The sequence below is a fragment of the Ictidomys tridecemlineatus genome, chromosome 4, assembly GCF_052094955.1.
Source record: "Ictidomys tridecemlineatus isolate mIctTri1 chromosome 4, mIctTri1.hap1, whole genome shotgun sequence".
Taxonomy (NCBI): domain Eukaryota; kingdom Metazoa; phylum Chordata; class Mammalia; order Rodentia; family Sciuridae; genus Ictidomys; species Ictidomys tridecemlineatus.
The window spans coordinates 183,957,945-183,977,917 of NC_135480.1; the positions used below are offsets into that span (position 1 = coordinate 183,957,945).

A 19,973-nucleotide genomic window follows, 5' to 3' on the forward strand; every position below is an offset into this window, starting at 1 on the left:
TGACTATTGTTTATTTAATCTGTAGCAGTACCTTGATGATAACACTGTGGAAGCTATGGTTTTTCGGAAGAGTGCTAAGGAATTATTGCAACTAGCAGCCAAAACGTTAAAGAAATTGGGAGTACGCTTTTGGCTGAGCAGTGGAACTTGCTTAGGTAAAATTCTTCCTGCTTTATATTTGTCTTCTCATCATTTATCCTTTTTGTCTTTAGGGATAACCAATTAAGTTGACAAAACATTAGTGACATTCAAAGTGTAATATTTATAGTCCGAGTAAACATTTATGCATGTAGCAAAGATCAATATTGATTTTTTTAAAGAAAATTAATTTCAGAAATGTAAAGTAGAATCTTTGGAAGACTATGTTTGTATTTACCAGTGTATGTAATGTGTATAAAGTTTACATCAGAATATGTATGGAGACTATAGTTCATTTTCAGGTAATCTAAAAATTAGCATTTTATTATTTCTATTCTAAAGATTGTTTTTTGCTTTTTAAAAAAACTCCTATTTTTTTAACTTATATATCTAATGAGAGGAAGAGTGAAAGGGATGTCTTCAGGTATACAGACCTTTTCCATATCATTCAGAGTATCACTGATTAGATAATATTATTCATCAGCAAGGGAGAACTACAGACTTTTCTGTAGTCCTTAGACAAGTTGCTATTAGAACCTAAGAAAAATTTTCAAATCTGTGACCACTATTCATTAGATCAGACTTATTTGGAATTTACAATTATTTAGAATCTTAAAAGTTGTTCTATTTTTGTTTCCTGTTACTAAAACTATGGTTGATTGTAGCTGTATTCATTGTTTCTTGATTAGAACTTCAACTTCATAGAGTTGCCATATAATTTATTGTTCAAATAAGGATACCTTTGAGAGTGAAATGAAATGCCATAGCTATTTATTCTGGTACAATAAGTATAAACTCTGATATGTGGTTATCCTTCTGTTGGGCCATGTTGGACGATTACATGATTCTTCCTATCAAGGAGCTTACAACTAGAATAAGCTAAAAGAGGAACATTGCTCACACAATTGTGTGATATTTGCTTTAAGGTTTAACTGTAGAAGCAAAGTTGTGTTATAGTGTGTATCATTAAAAATACTTCTTGGGGCTGGGGATGTGGCTCAATCGGTAGTGCGCTTGCCTCGAATGCGTGCAGCCTGGGTTCAATCCTCAGCACCACATATAAATAAAGATGTTGTGTCCGTCGAAAAATATAAAATAAATATTTTTAAAAATTCTCTCTCTCTCTCTCTCTCTCTCTCTCTCTCTCTCTCTCTCTCTCTCTCTCTCTCTCCTCCCTCCCCCCCTCTCTTTAAGGAAAAAAAAATACTTCTTAAACATTTTTGTCATAGCTGGGCATGGTAGCATACACCTATAATCCCAGCAACTTGGGAAACTGAGGCAAGAGGATTACAAGTTCAACGTCAGCCTCAGCAACTTAGCAAAACCCTGTCTCAAAATAAAATATAAAAAGGGGTGGGGATAGAGTAAAGTGCCCCTGGGTTCAAAAAACAAAGTAAACATTTGTCATAGTTTGTTTTGACTTTTTAGACCCATGCTTTTCTTGATTTAAGGGTATTTTTGAAATAAGAAAGTTGTATTAGATGAGCCTTCCATTTTTTATAGTTTATAATTATTTAATAGATTATCGTGGAATTCCTATAGCACTGTCTATCAGGGTAATTGTTAATACTTATTTAGCAATGTCTGTTAGGGTAAATGTGGAATATTGTTTACTTTTAAAATAATTTGGATGGAAAGATTAGTAGGATAATAAGGGAAACTCAGAAGTCTTCAGTAATTTATTTTTTTTAGGACAATGCTCTAGTATCTTAGTGAATAGACATAGTAAACACTTAAGTATCTTTTGGCAGTGTGTTGAAAATTGAAGCTAATGTTGCTCCTTTTTAAATATTATCCATCAGAAATGAGCTATTCAGAGCTGGTTAATTCTATAAATATTAACTCAAGAAAGGTATAATGATTAATAAAATTAAGTGTTTTTAGGACACCTTAAAAGCAGCCTTCATCACTAAATGTCAATGATTAAACATTCTGAACAGCAACTTAACTTTTTAAATGGATGGCCCATTATGGGTTGGAAGCTCAATAATGGGCCATTTATTTACTCATATAAATGCCAATTCTCTTTTTAAAAAATGAAAATAAAGTAGATGACCCATTTAAAGCTAATGATTTATACAGAAATTAAATATGTCATGAAAGTTTATGAGGAAGTTGAGTGCTCAGACCAGTGAAGAAATTTAGATGGACAGATTCCTATACCTGAGTCGTTTCATTTGGAATTTTAATTTTCTAAAAAATAGTTTTGAAAAAGAATTCTCAGTCTAACCCTGTGAAGTAAAACCCATTGTTACAAAGATCAGCTATTATAATGACCAATTTTTAAATTTAAATTTTTAATAAAAATTATGTTTTGTTTTAGGATGGTATCGGCAGTGCAATATTATTCCTTATAGCAAAGATGTTGACCTAGGGATTTTTATACAAGATTACAAATCTGATATTATTATAGCATTTCAGGATGCAGGACTTCCACTCAAACACAAGTTTGGGAAGGTCAGTAACAAAACTTGTCTTTATTTTATAAGTGACATATCTCAATGATAGAGTTTATAGTATGTAACTCAGAATAATTTTTTTCGTTTTAAAAGCAATAGTTTATTTTGGCAAGTGTTGCTGGTATAGATATACCAAATTTTTAAAAAAATATGTGAGTTGAGTAAAATATTTTAAATATAATTGGTCCAGTTCTGAGTAGATCACTACATTTGCCTAAGAAAACTGCTCAATATGAAAAAAATGGAACACTGCACAATTTGTGTGTCATCATTGCACAGGGACATGCTAATCTTCTCTGCATTGTTCCAATTTTAGTATACGTGTTGCTGGAGCTAGCAGTGCTTATATAATTTTGTCACTCCGTATCAATGGATGTTTGTTACCACTTGTGATTTCTGCACAATTTAATGAAAAGCTAGGAAAATCTGGCTTTTAATCTATCAATGAGGAAAGAAGGATCTTTGACTCTTATAAATGAATTTATTGTTACTTTATTAGGCAATATTTAATGTAAAAAAGTAATCCCACCCACCTTATCTGAAGTTATATTGTTTCTCATTAGTCATTTAATTTTATGTTTACCTCTGAATTAATGTCATTATAATTATCAACACAAAACAGTTCACTGATTGCTAGGGGGTAGAAATTTAGAATCATTTTAAAGAAGTACTTCAATTTCTTGTTTATCTCACATGTCCTAAGTTATAGCAGTTTCCTCAGAGGTCTATTTCTCAGGGATAGGATATTATGGTGAAGATAAAATGTTACTCCAGACAATTTGATTTCTATGCTCCTAAGCCCATGACCCTTTGTGATCATTTTGCTCTTAATTTGCCTGTCCCAGGGAAGTATTATCCTGTAAAGCAAGTAGAAATATATTTAGTCTCTAGAAAATTATTTCTTTCATCAAAAATAATCATCCTATTTTTCTAAAAAGGTTTAATCAAATATTTTCCTGAGGTCCAAGTCAAAGCAATAGAGCTTTTGTCATTTAACCTTTACTGAACATTCACCATGTCTGGTACTGTTCTCTGCACCTGAAACACGAAAATGAATAAATTACAGTTCTTATCTTTGAGAAGCTCACTGATTTGGAGGGTGGAGGTGACACAAATTTTTATGTGACTAGTAATGAAATAGACAGCTACACCAAATCTGATGGACATATAATTATTTATAGGATAAGTACTTTAAGGAAATCCTCTCAATTTTTTTTCTGTACCTTAATTTTTTATTTATTCTTTTATCATGTATATAATGTAATGATCTGTGCTAGAATGTGGTTATATGTAATGCTGCTTTACATACTTATCGATTGATGATGATGAGAGACTTATTTCCTGATTATTTTTCTTGGTTATTAAGGAAGTAATTTTTCTTTGGATCCTTTCCTTCTTTAGTCAGAAAGGACTCTAGAGCAGAATGTTTCCATTTTCTCTGCAGTGATAATTTTAACTACCATAAGTCATTTACTTTGAGTTGTCATCTGTTGTAAGAAAAATTATTTTTATGTGCATTTAAGAAAAATTAAACATTATTACTGATACATCCTAATTTCAGAGGTGCTACAACTTGAAAAAAACATGTATCTTAAAATTAATGCTATGTATATATAAAAGTTAAGAATCCTTTTAATTTTCTAAAATTTTTAAAAATGTATTGCCATTATTTCAATCTATGAAAGTTTTCATCTTCACCCTAGGTGGAAGACAGCTTGGAACTCTCCTTCCAGGGAAAAGATGATGTAAAACTTGACATTTTTTTCTTCTATGAAGAGACTGACCATATGTGGAATGGAGGCACTCAGGCCAAATCAGGAAAAAAATTTAAGTATGAATCAGATAAGTATTTATTAAAAGTGGCTATAAAAGTAATTTCAGAAAGAAAAAAATAGGGGAGGCCTAGGGCTATAGCTCAGTGGCAGAGTGCCAGCCTCGCGTATATGAGGCACTGGGTTTGATCCTCAGCACCACATAAAAATAAATAAGTATATAGTGTCCACCTACAACTAAAAAAAATAGTTTTGGGGCTGAGATTGTGGCTCAGCGGTAGAGCGCTCACTTAGCATAGGCGTGACCCGGGTTCGATCCTCAGCACCACACGAAAATAAAGACATTGTGTTGTCCATCTACACCTAAAAAAATAAATATTTTTAAAAATAGCTTTAAAAAAACAGGGGAATAACTAAAAGAAAAAGAACCCACATTTGTCAAGGCTCCATTATTTAGTTTATGCTTTCTTAGCTTACCCATAGAGTCTAGTTATGCCTGTGAAGGCAGAACCTCCTATAAGGACAGTCTGGGAGGAGGAAATATTCCTAGGTTTATCAATGGAAGGAGTCATGATCAAAACTCTGAAGTCATTCAAAAAGAGAATATCAAAGCAAGGCACACAAAAATCAAGCTCAGAGAATAAAGTAAAAAACACTGCCCATCACAGTTATAGGAGTCTGATAATTATATAGGAATGGGTTAGGGTTGGTAAGGAGATAGTCATGGTGAAATGAAGTTTAAGTGAAGAAATTGAGATTAAATGGGGATGAGTCCATGAGTGCTGGGCAAGCTTTAGAAATGTGCCTGTAATATAGAAATAAAGAATATACTTTGGGCATAACAGCTACCATAGTTTATCAATGAATGATGTAACAGTATTTTACATGTGACTAATAAAGGGAAAACACTGTTATATGACATGATTCACAGATTAGGAAGAGAGGTGTTCAGAATTGATGAAATTTAGTATGTTAGATTGGTATTATTAATACTTAAGTTTTTTAAAATGCTGTCCTACTCAAACTCTTATACTGGATAAGACAAAAATGACATTAGAGTACCTGCTCTCTTCTGTAATGCACACTCTCCACGGAGTGGGGTAGAATGGAAAGAGAGAGTGAGCAAGAGCACAGCAGCCCAAAGAGCATAGGCTTGGGTCAGGCAACTCTGAGAAATTTCATCTCCACCCTAACTTTGACAATTCAACTTCTCTGAACATGAAGTGCCTCATCTATTAAATTTAGGTAAGAATTACTGTATCAGCACTGTTCTGAACACTGCTATAGCACTGTTTCAGGCACAACCCAACCTGAGGATCTGTAAGGCTCTCTGAGAACTTAAGTGTTATTTGTTCAAGTAAATGAAGCAGTCAAACAGCAGTCTGTATCTAGAGTTCAGACTTATATAACCACTATTCACAATATCCCTTACATAACTTAATGTAGTGCTTAGTACTTAGTAAGTTAGCAGCATTTAGGGACTTATTGATATTGTTATCTAGTATTATTAATTTTATGATTATAATGTGATCACTATCATTAGTGCCATTATCATGTCACGTGACCAGTGGCATAAATTTACCTCACCAACTACCTGAGATTGGGGCTTCTATTAGTTAATCTATTTGAGCCATTGAACATAAAGAATTCTATAAATAGGAAGGATTTGAGCCATTGAACTTAAAGGAGAATTCTATAAATAGGAAGGATTTCCAGACTCATCCTGATTTCTTCTGAGTACATTGACCCACCCTCCTGGGATTCCTGAATTTTTATCTGAAGGCAAGGAGTCTTTATGTAAGACTGAACTTGTTCTGAAAGTTTGAGAGTAGTTCAAACCTTTTTTCAGAGTCATAAAGCATCCCCAAACTGATGCTGATCCTAGAGCACATTCTTTTTTTCGTTTTTTTTTTTTTTTTTTAGATTTAGGTCTATAAAACATCAATTTTTTTTATATTTTTTATTGATTGTTCAGAACATTACAAAGCTCATGATATATCTTCTTTCATACATTTGACTCAATTGGGTTATGAACTCCCATTTTTACCCCAAATTCAAATTGCAGAATCACATCGGTTACACACTCACATTTTTACCTAATGGCATACTGTTGTATTCTGCTACCTTTCCTATCCCCTACTATCCCCCCTCCCCTCCCCACCCATCATCCCTCTCTACCTCATGTGCTGTTGTTCAATTCTCTCCCTTGTTCCCCCCCTTTCCCCTCACATCCTCTTCTATGTAATTTTGTGTAACATTGAGGGTCTCCTACCATTTCCATATGTTTTCCCTTCTCTCTCCTTCTCTCCCCCCACTCGTCTTTGTTTAATGTTAATCTTTTCCTCATGCTCTTCCTCCCTGTTCTGTTCTTAGTTGCTCTCTTTATATCAGAGAAGACATTTGGCATTTGTTTTTTAAGGATTGGCTAGCTTCGCTTAGCATAATCTGCTCTAATGCCATCCATTTCCCTGCAAATTCTATGACTTTGTCATTTTTTATTGCTGCGTAGTACTCCATTTTATATAGATGCCACATTTTTTTATCCATTCATCTATTGAAGGGCATCCAGGTTGGTTCCACAGTCTAGCTATTGTGAATTGTGCCACTATGATCATTGATGTGGCAGTATCCCTATAGTACGCTCTTTTAAGATCCTCAGGGAGGGGCTGGGGATGTGGCTCAAGCGGTAGCGCGCTCGCCTGGCATGCGTGCGGCCCAGGTTCGATCCTCAGCACCACATACCAACAAAGATGTTGTGTCTGCCGAGAACTAAAAAATAAATATTAAAAATTCTCTCTATCTCTCTCTCTCTCCTCTCTCACTCTCTCTTTAAAAAAAAAAAAAAAAAAAAAAAAAAAAAAAAAAGATCCTCAGGGAATAGTCCGAGGAGGGCGATAGCTGGGTCAAATGGTGGATCCATTCCCAGCTTTCCCAGGTATCTCCATACTGCTTTCCAAATTGGCCTTACCAATTTGCAGTCCCACCAGCAGTGTACAAGTGTACCCTTTTCCCCACATCCTCGCCAACACTTATTGTTGTTTGACTTCATAATGGCTGCCAATCTTACTGGAGTGAGATGGTTTCTTAGGGTGATTTTGATTTGCATTTCCCTAGAGCACATTCTTGAAGCTTTTATTATAGTTTTTCTTTTCTTTCTAAATGACAACCCTTTTTGCTGGGTAAGCTCTGATTCAAAGAATTAGAAATTAGTAAATTAATGAATCAGAAATTAGTAAATTAATAAAGCTTAGAAATTAGTAAATTAATAAGTATATATTGGACTGTCATTGCAACTAAATGAACATGAGGGTTAAATGTTTTAGACATTCAACTATAGTTTGTTTAAAATATGAAAGAGATGCCAATTTAATATATAATTAGAGTTTTTTTGAAAAATTTGTTTTAAAGTATAACAATACAAAATAGTGCATGGAGCCAGTGTGCTTGCTTTAGAATCCCAGCACTACATTTAACCAACTATATTACTTTGGGCAAGTTTATTCATCTTTTTCCAGAGTTTTCTCAACTGTAAAATGGAAATAATATGATAAATTGCCACATAAAGTTATTTTAAGGATTAAAACAAGTAATTTTTAAAAAAGAAAGCTATGAAGAATGACAAGACGCATGGAGTAACCAGGCTTTGTGGCACACATTTGTAATTCCAGTAGCGAAAAGGCTGAGGCAGGAGGAAGGCAAGTTCAAGGCCAACCTCAGTAATTTAGTAAGGTCATAAACAACTTTGTGAGATCCTGTCTCAAAATAAAAAGGGCTAGGTGTGTAACTCAGTCCCCTAGGGTTCAATAACCAGTATCAAAGAAAAAAAAATGTCATGAATACTAAGTAATTGTTACCTGCTATTATTAGTATTGGTACTAGTGGTAGTAAACTATTCCTCCTCTTAGTCTTATGAGAAATGTATAGATTAGAGATCTGTGTAATTATCTCAGTATGAAAGTGCCACATCTGTTCTTAAAGAACTCATACAAGAGTGCCACCCTTTTTTTAAGAAAGATAATTTCTAGAGCTAGTATTAGAGTCCTTTTGTTCTTAAATTTCCTTCTAAGGGGTGAATTTTTCTTCTTACTGACATGATATGAAACTCACAAACCTCAAAAGAACTATTCATTTCCAACTGCTACATTTCTGGATAGAAAAAGCTTCTTTCATTCTGCTTCAACTGCTCTTTATAGTAGCAGTGTTTGGGAAGTGTGAAGTGTTCTGACTATTTAACAAGAGAAATGAGCAGTGATAGAACTGTCTGGACAGATGGTGTGAGTCCCAGATTTTCTATCATGTTACCGTGACCTTAAAAGGCAGAGAAAAGAACAGGAGATGGCTGTGTGAAATAGTTTCTTTGGAAGATTCCCCTAGCCATATGCCATTTTCATTCTTTTCGGCACTGTTTACTTTAAGGAAATCTATTTTTAACACTACCATTCCTAGGGGGGAAGAACCCAAACCTTTAAAACTAAGGTAAGGGTCTTTTTATATTTTATAATACTGTATATTTTATTCATGTGTAGTTCATGCTGAGAAACATTATAGAAAGCATGCCATTTTTTAAGAGGCTGAAAGGAACTCTGGAGAGAAAGATTCTCTTCTTTCTAAACTTTACTCTGCATGCCTACAGAAAAATGTCTTGGTCATAAGATTGAATAATAATTTGAATATTAACAGCAAAAATAAAGATACAGCTAGCAGGGTATCTGTTAGATATAAGGCACTATGATAGGTACTTTATGTATTTAATTTTAGATAATCCTATATTGTCACAGTGGGCTAGGTATTTTCACCAGTTGTTAGACATGAGGAAACTACAGCTCAGAGAAGTAATTTTATTCAAGATCATTGGCCATGAATGTCAGAGCCAAAATTTAACCTCAAGCCTGTTCAACTTGAGCCTAAATGTTTTCTGCTAAGAGTTAAAAGGGTAAATGAGTTAATGTAACTCATTTAGAACAGTGCCCAGCACATTGTTAAATACCATGTCAGAATTAGCTACTGCTACTACTATCATTACTATGCGGCTATTACTACTGCTGGGCTGTATAGGCACAAAGCATAACATTTCAACACAGCACTGACTTAGTTTTCTATTCTCTGGGCAAGCATTTTCTTACAGGTATCATAATACCCATTCTGTTTACTCTTTTTTACTCCTGAACATAAAGTCATCTTTTATCAAATATTCAAATTCCAAATTTTGTTTTTAACTATTGTCTTCATTTTTAAAAAATATTTTTTAGTTATACATGAGCACAATATCTTTATTGTTTTGTTTATTTATTTTTATGTGGTACTGAGAATCAAAACCCAGTGCCTTACATATGCGAGGCAAGCGCTGTCACTGAGCCACAACCCTAGCCCTTCATTTTTTGTATCTATTTGTCTTCTTGAGAATTTAGATCACTGGTAATAAAAATGGTGAATATAAAACTGTGCCTCCAGAATGTGAAGTTTTTATTCCACAACTTTATAGTCATAGTTCCTGGTTAGGTTTCTTTGGATTATTTCTTACCTATCCATCTAAATCAGCTGGTGTGAATTTTAGAGGTAATCATAATAGTTAACTTTTATTTTATTTTATTTTTGGGAGTGCTGGGGATCAAACAGGCCCTTGAGCACATGCTGGCAAATGCTTTACCACTGAGCACTATCCTCAACCCAATAGTTAACTTTTATTGAATTCTTACTATATGCTAGACACTATACCACACTTTTATGTGCATCATCTTGTTTAACCCTCAAAATAGACTTATAAGGGAGAGTTTAATATTGTTGTCTTTAATTAATGAATGAGGAATCTAGTTAGAGCTAAGACTCACACCTAGGTCAATATCACTTCAGAGCCCATATCCTTACTATAAGCTGTTAGTATCACTATGATCTTTTTAGTATTATGAATAATTCTTCTATGAAAACATAGTTGCAGTAATACAGCTACTGCTGCATCCTCAAATAGGAAATTTTCCATCCCTAGCTGTGAGTGGTTCCTTATATCTTCTTATTTTTTTATATTTTCAGTTTCTGCTTATTGGATAGATCTTCAGAAAATTTGGATTCATACTTGGAGAACTACATTCATATCCGAGTGTGACTCCTTTGTAATTTATTACTTCATTTCTATAAAATTTATTTCTAACTAGTCTATTTTCAGGATACTAATGTGAATATAACTTAGTTTCTGTTCTCAAGGATCTCATAATCTAGACCATAAAACAATATAACATTAAAGTACTTTATGTCAGCAGTAGAGTAATTGAACTATGTGCAATCTATAGTTGAGGTGCCAGATCAACCCTATCTAGAAACAACTGCAAGGAAGTGTAATTTCAAAACAGGTTGGTTAGGCAGACTTAGAGGAGTATGGAGAAAGTCCTACTAATAGGTTTAGTTAACTATTTTTCTATTCTGATTGTTCCTTTTTTTAAATTTAATAAAGTCTGATAGTATATCTTTGCATAAAATAAAAGCTTTATTGGGGATTTTTACATACACACAGGAATGTTATTGAACCATTTAAAAAAAAAGAATGAAATCCTATAATTTGTAACAAAAATAGATGTGACTAGAGGACATTGTTAAGTAAGCCAGACCCAAAAAAGATAAGTACCGCATGTTCTCTCTTATATGGAAGTTTTAAAAAGTTGACTTGAGTGTAGAATACTGATTATTATCGTTTGGAAAGAGGTGAGGGACAAAGAGAGACTACATTTGATCAGTGCTCATCATATACATGTATTGAACTATCATTCCATTAATATGTATAATTAATACATTAATAAAAATAAATAAAAGGAAATAAGGTCAAATTGTCTTTATTTGGCCATATCATCATACGTAGAAATTTTACAGCTTTGCCATTGAGGTCATCAGTGATTATATATCACATTTATTTTTTACCCCAAGCTAAACTCCATGCTCAGTAAATATGTTAAATGAATTAATGAATGAATGGATGTGTGGATTAATTGATGTTTACTGATTCTGAAAAAAAGTGAGCCTTTTAGAGCTTTGATTCATTGCCAGATGCCTTTCTAAAAAGTGATACAAATTTTTGTGTAATCAGCATGCATGAGAGTGCAAACTTTACTACATGTTACTGAGTTTTACAATTTAATTATAGTCATTCATGACTCCCCTGATAGTTCCTTTAAGTAACTTTTTTTCACTATTTCTCGTTAATCTAATATATCTTTGAAGCATCATAAAAATGGATCAGCCATCCATGGCAAGTTACTAACAGTTATTATGTTTCTGTTAACTTTTCCAAACATCTATTGCCTTTTAGTGGTGCAAAGCACATCTTTTTCCCAACCTTTCAGTTGCATTTTCAAAATTTATCTATAAAATATTACAATATATCTGAATATTTCATTTTAAATATTTGTTAGGCACTTTTTATTTAGAGACTTCTATATCTAAAATATACATGTGTGATTATAGTTGAGTGAGCTTCAGGTTTCTCCATAACATGAAGATAACACTGCATACCTCATGGCATGTAATGCTTATATTGAATAATATTGTGAAATTACCTGATTCAGTGCTTGACACATAATAGATTCTCAGTTGTTCACTGATTCTGAGTTAAGCAGACAGAACCTCGAAGTCCAGTTAGGAAGATTCATTGCCATGTAATAATTAGAAAAAAAATCACAAATAGTGAATTAAAGCCTACCAGATGTAACAAAGATGAATACAAACTTATACTACATAATTGCAGAGAGACACTTTGTAAGAATAAAACAAGTACAGAGAATGCTAAGGTAAGGGTAGAGCCAGCACAATTTGAATATTGTTGAACGGTGGATTGCTATTAAATTAGATTGAGTTGGCACTAAGAAAGGAGATTTAATTAGTGTAGAAAGATGATATTGAGCAATATTGGTGAAGCAGTTAATTGACAGAAAGACTTAATATTGGACTGCAGAGTCTTTTATTTAAAGTAATAAACAATAGAATCTCTTAGGGCTTTAGGTGGGGAATGTAATAAGATATAAGCCCTGTTGAGGGATACTGTTATAGCTAAAATGTGTAGGCATGAAGAAGTGAAAGAGACTGTTAGTACAGAAACCTACAGAAAAAGCTGGTATAGTAAGCTAGATTTAGGTGTATGAGAACCTATGCTAAACAGGAGGTAAGTGGGAAAAGCAGTAAAATGAAACTAAACAAAAATAAACAAACAAACCCTCCATGCCTGGCTATGAACAAGGGAGTCCTCAACCTGAATAGGAATTTAAGAACTCTTAAGGATTCAAAGTAAAACATAAATTTATAGTCTAGAGAAGATTAGGAAATAGAAAATAATCATTAATATTTTAATTGAAGTGTAACACATACACATAAAGGTACACACACAGAAAGTGTTTAGCTCCAAAAATCATCCAATAAACAATCATGTAGCTAGAATCTCAGTCAAAAAATAGATATTTGGAGCCAGGTGAGGTGGCACAGGCCTGTAATCCCAGCAGTTCAGGAGGCTGAGACAGAAGGATTGCAAGTTCAAAGCCAGCCTCAGCAAAGTTAAGGTGCTAAGCAAGTAAGACCTTGTCTCTAAATAAAATACAAAATGTGGCTCAGTGGTCAAGTGCCCCTGAGTTCAATACCCTGTACCCACCTCCCTGCAAAAAAAAAGATATTTGGACCTGGTGTGGTAGTGTACTCCTGTAATCCCAGAAGGATCACAAGTTTGTGATTCTAGACAACTTAGCAAGATCACATCTCAAAATACAAAAGGCTGATGTTGTGGCTTGAAAATAGAGTGTTTGCCTAACATGTACAAGGCCATGGGTTCAATCCGTGGTATGGCAAAAAAACAATATTTACCAGCATCCCAGAGGCCTATATCATTTGCCCTCACAATCAACTCCTTTTTCCCTCAAAAGTTACAAATGTCCTGTCTCCTAATATTAGTTTAGTTATACCTGATTTTTCATTTTGCAGAAATAGAATCGTGTTCCTCATCTTTTTTTTTTTTTTTTCTGTGTGTGGTGCTGGGGATTGAACCCAGAACCTTGTGCATGCCAGAAAAGCACCCTACCAACTGAGCTATATTCCCAGCCCCTGATATCTTTTCACTGAAAAGAGACTCATTCATGTTGTTGCTATTGTTCATTTTCTTTGATGTATGTGTTTGTACTTCAAGTATTTATTAAATCCACTGTAGTTGGCTACTGGGGTTGTTTTCAGATTGGGGCTATTTTAGATGATGCTGTAGTAAACATTCTACACAGTACCCTTGTTCGTGTTTATCTTAATCCATTAAAATACAATAAACTGGGTGGCTTTTAACAAGAAATTTATTTCCCAAAGTTCTGGAGGCTTGATGTACAAGATCAAGTACCAGCATGATTGGGCTCTGGTGAGATCTTTTGGTGCTTGCAGACTGTCAGCTTCTCCCTCTGTCCTTACATGGTGGGAGGAGCAAGCAGAATTCCTCAGGCCTCTTTTATAAGGATACTAATCCCATTCATGATACTAATCCCATTTACTCACCTCCTAAAGTCCCCACCACTTAGTACCATTGCCTTAGAGGGTTATGATTTCAATGTGAGAATTTTGAGGGGACAGAAACATTCGGACCATAGCAGTAGTGTGGGATATAGCAATACAGAAAGTGTGGGATAGCTTCCTCATAGGAAATACAAATATTCATTCTTTTGCTTACAAATAGTTTTCAAATGTTGGTTGTACAAATTTACACTTCATAGGACTTTCATTGATTCACTTTCTTGCCAACACTTGGCATTGTGAGACTTTTTAATTTTAATCATTTTGGAGGATATGTAGTGTTACCATGTTGTAGTTTTAATTTCCATTTCCCGAATGAGTTGGTGAGGGCCACCACTCTTTCATTTTTATAGATCATTTATTTGCTCTTTTTTGTGAGGTATCTATTAAATGTTTTATCAGTCTTTTATTTGAGTTGTCAGTCTTTTTCTTACTGTTTGTGGCTTAAATTATACTGAAAATAGCTTCTCAATTTGTTCTTTTTTTCTTTTCACTTTCTTAGTGGTAACTTTTGTTCAATGAAAGCTCTTAATTTGGGGCTGGGGATGTGGCTCAAGAGGTAGTATGCTTGCCTGGCATGCATGCGGCCCGGGTTCAATCCTCAGCACCACATACAAACAAAGATGTTGTGTCCACCGAAAACTAAGAAAAATAAACATTAAAATTTTCTCTCTCTCTCCCTCTCTCTCTGTCTCTTTCTCTTTAAAAAAAAAAAAGAAAGTTCTTAATTTTAATGTAGTTCAGCGTATTAGTATATTTATGGTTGATATTTCTTGTGTCCTTTTTATGTGATATGAAGTAAAGATCAAGTTAAGGCCAGGTGCCATGGCACATTGGGAAGCTGAGATAGGATTGCAAGTTCAAAGCCAGCCTCACCAATTTAATGAGACCCTGTTTCAAAATTTAAAAAAAAATTAAAATGGCTAGGGATGTGGCTCAGTGGTAAAGCACCCTTGGGTTCTATCCCAGCCCTAAAAAAAAAAAAAAAAAGATCAATCTCGACTTGTTTTTGTTTACCTGTTTTCTGCTATCCTTTTTTCTACTATTCTTTTTCTGTTCCATTCCAGAGTACCAAATTGCATTTAGACACCCTGCCTTTTGAAACTTGATTTTAGTCAAAGATTTTAAGTAAGTCACTAGTAATACCAGATTATCTTCCATTATTGTGGTTCCTAAGTCTGCTCAGTCAAAGGCATTGGATTTGCCTCCTCCTTTAAATTATTCCTTGGTGTCTCTATCTGGATATAATCTCTTGCTCTGAATTTTTATAAATTTTTTTCCCTTTACTTCCCTCATGCTTTATTAAAGTACTTTTGCTGATTTGTCAGTCCTTTCTAAGTGATAAATAAAATCAGTCTTGGTACATTGGTACATCATCTATAGAGCTGAGTGAGATCTGAACCCTACTTGAAACTAAATCAAAGCCTCTTAAGTTTATTCCACATTGTTTTGTGAAGATGATAGGATGATACTAGATTAATGACTTGATCCAACCAGCACCTTTAGAGAATTAAAACCATAAAATTAAGTTGTTAGTTATTTTCAATCACTGTGCTTCCCTAGAAGTTAAAGACTAGAGTTAGATATAGAGTCCTCCCTCATTGTCTCTCAGCTTTATAGATTGATACTATTCTACTGTAGTTATAGCTCTCAAAAAACATTTGTCTGTTTAGTACATACAGCTGTGAAGCTAAAAAGCAAATTTGAATAATTTCTTTAAATGAGTATATTTAAAACATTGACTTTTCTAAAATGATCTCGTACTTCCTGCTCTATTTATGTCTTCATATTTTATAACATATAGATTATGTCTTAGGTCTCCTTAATTACACCTCCAAAGTGCTAGTCAGTAGCAGGTGTAAAATTGAGGAGTTGAGGGAAGAACTGTGAATAAATGTTACATGGTAAATTGTATACTTATACATTATAAGAACTGGTAGTTACTTATATAGTGAGCTTGGGGTTTTTTTGTTTTGTTTTGTTTTAAGAGAAGATGCCTTCAGAATGAATAAACAGCAAATCTTTCATTTGTGTAAAGTAAAAATTATATATTTTTAAAATATATATATATATATATATATATATATATATATTTGAATATAATTCTCTAAGGGGTTAAGTTAGGTAGTATCCTAAGAGAAAAAAAAAAAACATGTTTCTACTAAAAGACTTAGACACAAATTTTTCTAGCGATTTTATTCATACTAGCTAAAAAAGTAAAATCATCCTAAATCAATGCACATAGTCTGGTGACCAGTTATACAAATTATGATATATTCAGATGATAGAATACTATGGATGGATGCATCTTCAAAATATTATGCTAAGTAAAAGAAGTCAGGAACAATACATACTGTGTATTTACTTTTATTTTATTTTGCTGTAGCACAAGCAAAACCAGTGATGAGTGTAATAAGGTTGGGGGTTGCCTAGGGACCAGGTGGGTTGACAACTGAATGGCAAGGAACACAGGAAACTCTGGATGGTAGAAGTGTTCTCTATCCTGATTAAAATGGTGGCTACATAGGTTATACATTTATCAATATTTATCACTTAAAATTCGTACATTTCATTCTATGTAAATTATACCTCAAAAAATTGATTTAGGGGGCTGGGGTTGTAGCTCAGCAGTAGAATGCTCGCTAGCACGTGCAAGGCCCTGGATTCGATCCTCAGCACCACATAAAATAAATAAATTAAATAAAGGTATTGTGTCCAACTACAACTAAAAAATATTTTTTTAAAAATTGACTTAGGTTAAAAATATTAAAAAATATTTTGTGACTTTGATATTAAGAGAAAAGAATCCAAGATTTCTATATTAAAATGCAGAGATACATGGAGCCAGAAACAGTGAATTTGGCAAGGGCAGACCTAATTGTAATGATAAACTTCAAGACTTTTGCATTTGATTAGATAAATTGTGTTATCTGACATCAAAATAAAAGAAACCTTCTGTATTTAGCATGAAATTTTTGAAGTCATAATTTTAATTTCCATTTTTGGGTATTTAAGTTATTTCTCTGAAGAGAAATGCTAGTAAAATTGTGGAAAACAAATACAGCTAATGTCTGATTTTCATTGATGAGCTATAGATCTAGTTTTTGGAAATTATTCAGCAGACATAAAAATGTCCTGAGTCTTTGTCCTCTGGCACTGAAGCAAATTTTATGTAAAGTATTTTTTTAGTTGTAGATGGACACAATACCTTTATTTATTATGTGGTGCTAAGGATCAAACCCAGTGCCTCATTACGTGCAAGGCACGTGCTCTACCACTGAGCCACAATCCCAGCGTCATGGTCTGCTTATTGATATACATTTTTTTTCTTGTTTCTCCTGTAGCACAGTTGACTACTAGTTTGGTCCCTGGGGCAGAGGTCCTATAAAGGATCACATAGCAGAGTTTGCTGTGCATATTCCTTACTGGACAGTAGGGTAGGTAGGATCACTCAATTTACAGTGGAAGTCAGTGGCAAAATGAAGTTCACTAGGTAGAAATTTACCATATAAAACACATACATTCTCTCTTCTATCTGAGTATGTAAATACACAGATAAATATGTAATATAGTAGTTTAGGACAGGCCTGAAGAATGAAATTAGTAAAGATCTTAGAGATACTGTATTTCAGCCTAGACTCTGAAAAGTATATTAGTAATTCCTGTATAACTCTTTTTAGTCTTTATTGTCCATGGTGGGATTGTGAAGTATTTAGTGCAAGAAATGATTTTTTTAAAAAAAAATACGAGGCAGCAAAGTTACTATAACTTTGGTTTTCAAGAATTGAGTTTAATTTTTACCTGTTTAAGAGCAAGATTGGAATGATGACATATAATTAATGTGACAGTAATTCCTCACTTTGTCATAATCTGTTTGCTATAGACACAAAGTACTGTGAATATGTCTTAAAGATACAGTTGAGCTAAAAGAATAAGTAATGATGAAGCAGTATTTAAATATAATTTTCAAATTATAAGCAGAATAAATAATAAATCTGAAATTCATCTTAAGGAAACTAATACCAAAAAATATTTATACATGCTATGTGAAAAAATAGATAGCTCACAAAGAAGCACCAAGTATACCTTAGCAACAGTTGAGCCCAAAAGATAGCAGAGTGACATCTTCCAAAAGCCAAGGAGAAATAACTGCCAACTTAGAATGTTATGTTTAGTTAAAACTAACATCAGGTGTGAGATAAAAATAAAGACATTTACATATATGCAAAGAGTTAAGAAAGTTCATGCTTCATAAACCCATTCTTAAGAGACATATTAACAACTTGGAGGGAAAATGTGATACATATAAAATAGTGGTGAACCAAAAAAAATGAGAAAATGTCATTAAATTTGTTAGCCGTCAAAAATATTGATGTTGACAACTAACTTAATATATTACCTATTATTATTTGAATTCTTGATAATTGCCATTCTGACTGGAGTGAGAGGAAATCTTAATGTAGTTTTGATTTGTATTTCTCTAATTGCTAGAGATGTTGAACATTTTCTTATATATTTATTCTCCATTTGTATTTCCTCTTTTGAGAAGTGTCTGTTTAGTCCTTTTGCCCATTTGTTAATTGGTTTACTTGGGGCTTTTTAGTGTTAAGATTTTTTAATTCATTATATATTCTGAATCTTTTTGCCCTATCTGAGGAGCAGGTGGCAAAGATCTTCTCCCATTCTCCAGGCTCTCTCTTCAAGCTCCTTTGCTGTGTAGAAGCTTTTTAGTTTGTGGCATCCCACCTATTGATTTTTAGTTTTATTTCTTGCACTTTAGGGATCTTGTTAAGGAAGTTGTTTCCTGTGCCAATGTGATGGATTGTTAAGCATATATTTTCTTCTAGTCGTGTTATAGAGTTTCTAGTCTAATTTCTAAGTCTTCTAATCCACTTACTTTTGTGCTCTGTGAGAGATAACGGGTCCAACTTCATTCTTCTGTATATGAATATCCAGTTTTCCTGGCAACATTCGATAAAGAGATTATTTTTTCTCCAACATGTGTTTTTGGCACCTTTGTATAGTATCAGATAAAGGAATTCATGGGGGTTTGTCTCTGTATCTTCTATTTCATTGGTCTTTCTGTCTGTTTGGTGTCAATACTATGCTGTTTCTGTTACTGTAGCTTGTAGTATAATTTCAGATCTGGTATTGTGATATCTCCAGCATTACTCTTTTTGCTCAGAATTGCTTTGGCTATTTTGGGTCTCTTGTTTTTCCAAATGAATTTTAGTACTGCTTTTTTTAGTTCTGTGCAGAATGTCATTGATGTTTTGATGAGGATTGCATTTAATCTGTATAATACTTTTGGTAGTATGGCCATTTTGTCAATACTAATTCTGCCTATCTAAGAACTTGGGAGTCTTTCCATCTTCTAAAGCCTTCAATTTCTTTCTTTAGTGTTCTATAGTTTTCAATGTAGAGATCCTTCATTAAATTAATGAGAATAGTTTTCCTAATTTCTTTTTCAGCAGATTCATTATTAGAGTATAGGAAAGCAGTTGCTTTATGTATGTTTATCTTGTGTTCTTCTACTTTATTTAATGTGTTTATCAGCTCTACAATCTTCTGGTGGAGTTTTTTTGGGTCTAATCATGTCAACATCATCAGCAAATGGGTAATTTTTAAGCTCTTTTTTTTCCTATTTGTATTTCTTTTTATTTTTTATTGATATATGACAGTGGAATGCATTTCAATTCTTATTATACTCATAGAGCACAGTTTTTCATATTTCTGGTTGTATACACAGTATATTCACACCAATTTTTGTCTTTATACCTGTACTTTGGATAATAATGATCATCACATTCCACCATCATTAATAACCCCATACCCTCTCCCTTCCCCTCCAATCCCTCTGCCCTATAGAGTTCGTCTATTCTTCCCATGCTCCTGTTCCCTATCCCACTATGAATCAGCCTCTTTATATCAAAGAAAACATTTGACATTTGGTTTTTGGGGATTGGCTAATTTCACTTAACATTTTATAATCCAACTCCATTTACTTGCTAATGCCATGGTTTTATTCTCTTTTATTGCTGAGTACTATTCCATTGTGTATAACACATTTTCTTTATCCATTCATCTA

The 19,973-nt window shown here is 33.5% G+C and overlaps 1 protein-coding gene and 1 non-coding gene across 8 annotated transcripts in view; one reads left to right on the forward strand and one right to left on the reverse strand.

The window, feature by feature from the left end:
* The window catches only part of Fktn (fukutin), a 98,658-nt gene that overhangs the window by 37,008 nt on the left and 41,677 nt on the right, over nt 1-19,973 (forward strand). For 6 of the 7 annotated variants that reach the window (XM_040286129.2, XM_078047907.1, XM_021729394.3 and 3 more), the window contains exons 8-10: nt 26-155; nt 2,462-2,595; nt 4,301-4,428. In XM_040286129.2, coding sequence (XP_040142063.1) covers nt 26-155; nt 2,462-2,595; nt 4,301-4,428 — 392 coding nt within the window. Of the gene's footprint in view, nt 1-25; nt 156-2,461; nt 2,596-4,300; nt 4,429-10,396; nt 19,109-19,973 lie in introns of those variants that run through there. The other variant, XM_040286130.2, reaches the window with a different exon arrangement.
* On the reverse strand, nt 2,833-2,935 carry LOC120890103 (U6 spliceosomal RNA). Its single transcript, XR_005734356.1, has one exon. It is a non-coding gene; the product is annotated as a U6 spliceosomal RNA (small nuclear RNA).